General features: G+C 36.7%; 1 protein-coding gene across 1 annotated transcript in view; it reads right to left on the reverse strand.

The window, feature by feature from the left end:
• Positions 1-8,348, reverse strand: part of DNA2 (DNA replication helicase/nuclease 2) — a 60,928-nt gene that overhangs the window by 41,825 nt on the left and 10,755 nt on the right. Inside the window, exon 5 of the mRNA XM_008567108.1 lies at positions 6,744-6,889. Within this exon, the coding sequence (XP_008565330.1) occupies positions 6,744-6,889 (146 nt within the window). The remainder of the gene's footprint in view (positions 1-6,743; positions 6,890-8,348) is intronic.

The raw sequence follows: 8,348 nt of genomic DNA on the forward strand, positions 1-8,348 counted from the left end.
CTTGCCGGACATGGAAAAAGACAAAAGACAAAAAATAAAAATAAAAATAAAAATAAAAATAAAATAAAATAAAATAGGGTAATAAAAATAAACAGATTTATAAGCTGGGTATAAAATTTCATTTTGTATAGTTTTACACTGTGAAAGGGCATGCCAAACAGTATATCGGGCAAATAATACTGTTTTATTTTTAGCATGTATTATTGCAGATAAAGATATGTGTATTCTTAAACTAAACATAAGTAAAATAAAAGGGCTTTGTTACTGAGGTCAGGACAAGTAGAGTAAAGGCATTCTAAATGTTAACCTGATAAAACTGGAAAACAGTACAGTTTTACTTTATAAATAAAGTTTATTTTATTTACTTTATTTAAAGGAAAAAAGAGTAGTAAGCTTGCCTATAATATAAATAGTGATAGTGTAAGAAGAAAATTTCCAAATCACTGGTTGGGGAGGAGGTGGATATAAACTTGTTTTATGTACATGTTGCACGGGAAAAACAGTAGTTACTGCATTATACAGTAGTTCATGGTGTTGGAGTGAGCCAGACTGAAGCCATGTTGGGACCTAAAACCACATGGACTCCAGAAAATTCTTAAAAACATAGTTTTTTTCTTAGCATGCATTTCTCTGCATTCCCTCTTTTCCCATGGTTATTTGATATTTTGAACGTTGGTTATGGGGTAAGATGACATTATTTATATAAATGCAAAGTTGTTTTTCAGTTAGCCAGGAGTTGCAAACTTGCCACGAGACACATACTATCCAGACCCCCAGAAACCAAAGAAGGCATCAATAAAGCTGTGCTGATTCCAACCTGAAGCACATCAAAATCCAGCAGGACCCTAAGATAACAGCAAGGATGGAAACAGACACCAGACAGAGCCCTGGTGAGACCTTACACCTGGCTCCTTGCACAGAGACCTAACAGCTCATGTCCCCCTCCCTCCCGCTTTTCACTTCCCACATTCCATTCCCTCAACCCCCTCTTTAAAAACCCCTTAGTAAATCTGAGTCTTTGTGATGGTTTTAATCTGGCCCTTCTCCTTCAGGCTTACTGAAGAGATGAGTCACCCTAATGTCTCTCCTCAGGTCACTGGTATTCCTGAATAAAAGCTGACTTCATAGTCCACAAAAAAAAAAAAAACCTAATAACAGTGACATGACATCAAATTTCAGATAAGTTGCTCCAATTCACACTATGTCAGATCCAATGGGAGGTGTCCCAGTTACACCTCTGGGATAAAAAAGAAACTGTAGGAGCTATTGCTCCTGAAACCAAGCAATGGAAAGTAGAAACGTAAAAAGGTGAAGATTATATAGACAAAAATGTAATATCAGCCTTACTACATCAAAGGACAATCTACAGAAACATTAACTTCTTGTATCAGAAGTCAGCAGAGACTAAAAGAATTTAGTCTTGGTTTTTCAGGGTGTCCACAAGGTGAAAATTATGTCATGACAATATTAAGACATTATTTGTCTTTTTACTTTCATTCTCTCACGAGTGTATAGTGAAGTTTTCTGAGGCTACATGACATAAAATATAGCAATATATTGAATGCAGAAGCAGAATGAGAAACCAGCTGTCTTGTATTATGCCAGACACTTTAGAAATTTGCAAAAAATGTCACTCATCTAGTTACATTTTTTGATCAAAATAATTATTTTTCATTAAAATGTTATTTATATTAACGTGGAATAATTATTGTTATTTTTTAATAAATAAACATTTTTAATTATCTCAGTCTTGATTTTCTAATACAGTAATTATCTATAGATAGAAACCACATAAACAAAAGCTCTGTATGGTCCTCGATAATTTTTTAGTGTAAAGGGGTCTTTTGACCAAAAAGTTTTGAGAACTACTATTAGAGACTTACTACCCCCAGGACAGTTCTTCCAGTTCCTTCTTTATGTTTAAGCTTCCCAATCTTAATAACTACTCTAGAGTGCTGGGAGCACATTAATTGGTGCGTCAGATCACACCTAGGTTTGCATCCTAACTCTGAACTAACTAGATGTGTGACTTTGAGAAGTCCACCATTAATTGAGCCTGTTTCCTCTTCTGTAAAGTTGAGATAATAACTATCTCACAGAATTCATTTGAGGATTAAATGAAACAATGTGTGTAAATCGTTTAGCTTATGGTAAGAACTTGTTAAAGGATGAAGATGATGATGACAACAGATACTTACATAGTGCTGACTACAGGCCAGGCACCATTCCAGGTGCTACACATGAATAAATGTCCTCAACCCTCATTATTACTATGAGATAGATACTATTACTGGCACCTGCATTTTATAGCGGAGGAAACTGAAGCCCAGAAGTTAGGTCACTTCCAAAGGACACACAGCTCTAGCTCCAGAGCTCAAGTTCTTCACTCCTGGGCTCACTTCTATATTGTGTTATAACCATTCACTGCCATTATTCTCTCCCTGCAGTTCTGAGTTCCCTTGAGTATTGACGTAATCTCCAACAATCTGCAAACTTCTTTCAAAATAAACAATCTATCTTTTTTCTCACATGTTGAAGGTGGCACCATAATAGCATATTCATTGAACACTGAGACTTTGGGATACAACAAATTTATCACATAATAACTTTGCAGTATTTCTAATACCAAGTTTCCTACTTTCCTAAGTTTCTGCTATCTCCAGCTCAACAGGTCTAAGAGGGCAAAGTTGTATCAGCCTTCTGAGAGAGCCAGTTCAGCAGAGAAGACAAAATTAGCAACCCTAGCTCTGCCAAAATTATTTGTGTTCAACACAATAGCAACCTCACGTGGAAAGAGAAGGTGAAATTCCTCAAGCCAGGAAGTAACTGCTAATACCAAGTGCCCCAAAAGATGTAAGGAAACACATTCAAACTAAACTACTCAAGGTGAAGGTTATCCTTGCAAAAGGCCATTTGAAATTAGACAGCTTCCAGCTGTTAAAAGATGATGCAGGTGAGAATGTGGGGAAACAAGGACTGGCATTGCTGACAGAAATGTAAACCAAGACAATGACCATACAGAGTAATTAGGCAATATACACCAAAATTTTAAATGCACTCAGACTGAATCCTATACTGAAGGAAAAAATTCTACAAAAGACATTATTGGACAATTGACAAAGCTGAAATGTGAACAGTACGTATTGTATCAATGCCACATGTGGTTACATAAGAGAAATTTCTTACTTCTTAGAAACTATACACTTAAATACTTAAGGGTAAAAGACCATAATGTACACATCTTACTCTCAAATGGTTTAGAAAAAAATCTACACAGTGAGACAATGAAAGAGGGAGAAAGAGAACACTAATGATAAAACAAATGAGGTAAAATGCTAACAGATAAATCTGGGCAAAAGGTACATGCATGCTCTTTGTACCATTCTTGTAACTTTTCTCTAAATCTGAAGTTATTTCCAAATGAAAAGATTACATAAAATGTTTAAATGCACACACCCTCTGACCCAGCAATCCTACTTCTAGGTACTGAGCATAAGGAAAAGCTTGAACAGGTGCAAAATGAAGGATGCACAAAGGTACCTATTGTAGCATTGTTTATAAAAGCAAAAACCGAAATGCCAGGTAGCTACTTAAATAAATTATGGTACATCCATACAATGAAGCACTAAGCCACTATCAATTAGAAATGAGATGGCTTGATAAGTAATGACATGGAATAATCACCAAGATTTACTCTTTAGTAGCAAGATGATACATACATTGTGCTACTATTTATGTAAAAATTGTAAATATATACATGTACAGTATCACACATAAATGTTTCCTCTGTGGAAGGACATACAAAAAACTGGTAATGGTGGTTACTTCTGGGGTAAGGAACTAGGTGATTAGATGGATAAAGATAGAAGGGACTTACTTTTTACTGCATAACCTCTTGCACTATTAATTACAATAACATATGGTGTACATGTATTATAACCTTTTAAGAAATAATTTCTTTTTATTATTTATTTTGTTGGCTGGCCAGTACAGGGACCCAAACCTTTGACCTTGGTGTTAAACACCATGCTCTAACCAACTGAGCTAACCGGCCAGCCTATTTAGAAATAGTCTTCCTTGTGACTTTTAGCCAGTTCTCAGCAAATGACATGTAACAGCCAGATTTTTCCTGAGATTACTAAGATACTAAAGGTAGGAGTTTCAAGCCTAGTCTTTTATCCACATAAGAGGGTACAACATAAACAGATCTTTCTCCCTACCAAGAAAAAAAGGTCTATGAGAGAGGGTAGAAAGTAACTCAGAGCTGGCTGGTTAGCTCAGCTGGTTAGAGCAAGATGTTTAACACCAAGGTCAAGGGTTCAAATCCCCCTACCAGCCAGCCATCAATCTATGAGAGAGGGTAGAAAGTAACTCAGAGCTGGCTGGTTAGCTCAGCTGGTTAGAGCAAGGTGTTTAACACCAAGGTCAAGGGTTCAAATCCCCCTACCAGCCAGCCATCAAAAAAAAAAAAAAAAAACAGGAAAGAACTCTGGATTTGTTATTTTAGGATTTCAGAATTTTAAAAAAGCATTCTCTTGAGCAGGATTGGCATTACTTTGGATAGAATTAGGGGAGAATTAATATTTTCACAATTATAAAACACAGTTTTCCCTTAGTGACTTAGTATATCACAAGTAACAATGATATAACTCAGTAATACTTAAGGATCTGCTAAGAATGAATCCCCCCAAAATTGTGACCTTCTATCCTATAATGAAGACCTCAGCTCTCATTTTATACAGCTATGAAGGTGCCTCTCTATAGCAGCCCCCTTAGTTCCTGTTATGCCTTGAAAATCAGATAACTAAGACATTAGAAATTAGTGAAAAATACTAACAGATGCTGAGAGTATGAGAAACACTCCAGGTAAAGTACTCAAAGTTTAATACACGGACTTCATGAAATCAAATCTGGCTGCTCAGAAGCCTTGTTTTCTTTCATCCTTTTTTACAAACTGGGTTCTGGTTATAATCAGGTTGCCTGATACCTGAATATCTGTGGTGTTTTAAAATATGTCAGGCAGGGAGATGGGAGGATGTTGGTAAAAGGGTACAAAATTTCAGTTATGAGAAAAAAGTTCAAGAGATCTATTGTATGACATGGTGACAACAGTTAATAAGAATGAGGCAATGCATATGTTAATTAGTTCAAGTGAGCCATTCGACAGTGTATGCATATTTCAAAACATCCTGTTGTACACAATAAATATATACAATTTTTATTTGTCAACAAATAAATTATTAAATAAATATAAAAATAAAATACGCCCACAAATTCTTTGACTCTCCCTTCAAAAGATAGCACCTAATTCCTCCACCCATGAGGGAGAGCTGAACTTAATGACTTGCATCTAATGAACTAAAAAAACCGTGAGTGACAATGTATGAATTCAGAGACTAGGTTATAGAAGGCATTATGGCTTCTTGCTTGCTCTTTCTTGGACCATTCAATCTGGAAGAAGCAGCTGCCACATCATGAGGACACATCAGGCAGCCCTATGGAGAGGAACTGAAGGATCCTGCTGACAGCCATGTGAGTAAGACATCTTGAAAGCAGATCCTCCCACCTCAGTCAAGTCTTCAGATGACTGCATCCCCACATGGGACACTCTGAGACAGACCTACAAAGCTAAGCCACTTCTGAATTTCTAACCTACAGAAACTGAGGTAATATATGTTTGTCATTTTAAGGCACTACATTTTCATATAATTTGTTTCACAGCAATAGGCAATCAATATAATACTCAACAGATAATGTATTGCCATATGCTGATTAGGGTGTGACAAAAAGCAAAAAATTTAAAATGCGAAGTGGCAAATAAGGAGATAAGTAGAACTCGATTAATAAAGCCAAAACATTATTAAGTCTACTCGTATTTTGAAGGCCATGCGGTGTGCCCATGAACAAGTGACAGCTTCTCTGTGCTTCAGTTTCTTCATTTATAACAGGGAGCTATCAGATGATATAAGATCTCTAAAAGCACTTAACACAGTACCTGACATATGATAGGGTTCAAGATATTTTTAAGACAATAGGTTATAAGTCATTAGTGAATGAGTTGTGTAGAACTTTGGGAAACTTTTTTCCTATATAAACAGTGTTGACCACAGAATTATATTCTGGGAAATTTAAGTTTATGTCAACTACTCTGGAAATCAAAATCACGACTACTAAAAACATCTCTGTGAAAAAAAGGTGGACTACAGAGGAGTCAAGAAATGAGAGAGCAGAACATGCCAATCCCCCTGCAGGTAGTCACTTATAAAACACCAATAATTAGTTATTTGTGGGTTTACCTATATTCACGCCATTGTCACAAAAAGTTTGCAAAAAATAGATACTATCCCGTTTCAGAATCTTTAAGTAACTTGTTCAGTCATAAAACTGGCAAAGGTGGATTTTGAAACTAATTCCAACTGACTTCTAAACCCATACAATTAATTTTCAGTATGTCACACTGTTTCTAGAAATAATGCAAAAAAAGTTTCTTACACATTCTCTGAGGGCAGCTAAGGAATCTGTTATGCACATGTACAGAATATTTAGATATTTTTAGCCAAGAGTTTCTGGTATGCAACTTCACAAATTCCTCACAGACGTGCACAGGGTACTGAAACCTTGGAATCTGCATTCTGGATTATACTTACTTCTACTGAATAGTCTAATATCCAAACACCTGATACATTCCAGGAAAGAAGCTAAATAGTAAAATTGTACCTGCGGTTTTTCTCATAACTACTTACATTTCCTTCAAATGCCTTATTTCTTGAACAGTTTGAAAAGCAAGTTCTTGTAGCTTTTCTGGGGCAAAGCTGTCATTTATTGCTTTTTGAAATACTTCGTGGAGAATTGTACCAATCAGCATTTGGCGTGTGGCTGGATCAGAACTCTACAAAAAAAAGTTATACATTTTTTTTTTCACTTTATATACTGGAAACTTTTTTTTTTGGACAGCTGACCAGTACAGGAAATGAACCCTTGACCTTGGTGTTATCAGCACGATGCTCTAACCAAGTGAGCTAACCAGCCAGACCTCAAATAAACATTTTATTTCACAACATATTAACAGACATGATTGTATATTTATTACCTAATCTATTAAACCACAATAGCCAAAGTGCACTGGTAAGATAAATGCCAAAATATTAAACAATGTTTTTTCCTGGTGGATGGGATTATAGGTGACTTTCACTTTCTTCTATTCAAAATTATCTGAATTATTTTACAAGTATGAGCTATTTTGCAAATCAGTATCTTCCATTTTGAAAAAAATTAAAACATGAAAAAGTTCAATATATTCTCAAATATTTAATATTTTAAAAGCATTTTTTTGGGCCGGCCTGGTGGCGCACTGGAGAGTGTGCCGCTTGGGAGCGCAGCAGCGCTCCCGCCGAGGGTTCGGATCCCATGTGGAGACCGGATCCCAGGCCTGGTGGCGCACTGGAGAGTGTGCCGCTTGGGAGCGCAGCAGCGCTCCCGCCGAGGGTTTGGATCCCATGTGGAGACCGGATCCCACTCACTGGCTGAGCGAGGTGCGGGCGCAACACCGAGGGTTGCGATCCCGTTACCAGTCAGTAAAAAAGACAAAAAGTAAAAAAAAAAAAAAAAAGCATTTTTTTTCTCTAAAGTCAATTTATAATCCACCCAAATAGAAAAGTCAATAAAGACATAGCTCATAAACTCATGCAAGTAAATGATATCACTCAAACGTAAAATTTATCCAGTTCTTTGTTGTTGCTTTTTTTTTTTTTTTGGCAGCTGGCCAACATGGAAATTTGAACCCTTGATCTTAGTGTTATCAGAACCATGTTCAAACCAACAGAGCTAACTGGCCAGCTCTCAAATAAAATTTAAATCTACAGCAGAGATTTTTTTTTTTTTCCTTTTTTTTTGTCTTTTTTACTGACGGGTAACGGGATCGCAACCCTCGGTGTTGCGCCCGCACCGCGCTCAGCCAGTGAGCGGGAACCGGTCTCCACATGGGATCCGAACCCTTGGCGGGAGCACCTCCACACTCCCAAGCAGCGCACTCTCCAGTGCGCCACCGGGCCGCCCTACAGCAGAGATTTTTGACAAGAAAGTATTCTCTTCTCAAAAAGAAACAATACTTTATTTCTTAATTAATTCTTTTATTAGCCTATACCTCTCACATGAAGCTTCCAAAATACTAAAGTCTACCAAAATACACATCAGGAATTTTAAAAATTAATTTACAGAGGAACTCTCTGTACTATTTTTGCAAGTTCTATGTAAGTCAAAATTACTTCAAAATAAAGTTTTTTAAAAAGTAATATTCAGAGGGCCGACCCATGGCTCACTCAGGAGAGTGCAGTGCTGATAACACCAAG

The sequence above is a fragment of the Galeopterus variegatus genome, unplaced genomic scaffold (genome assembly GCF_000696425.1).
Source record: "Galeopterus variegatus unplaced genomic scaffold, G_variegatus-3.0.2 Scaffold293, whole genome shotgun sequence".
NCBI classification, from domain to species: Eukaryota; Metazoa; Chordata; class Mammalia; order Dermoptera; family Cynocephalidae; genus Galeopterus; species Galeopterus variegatus.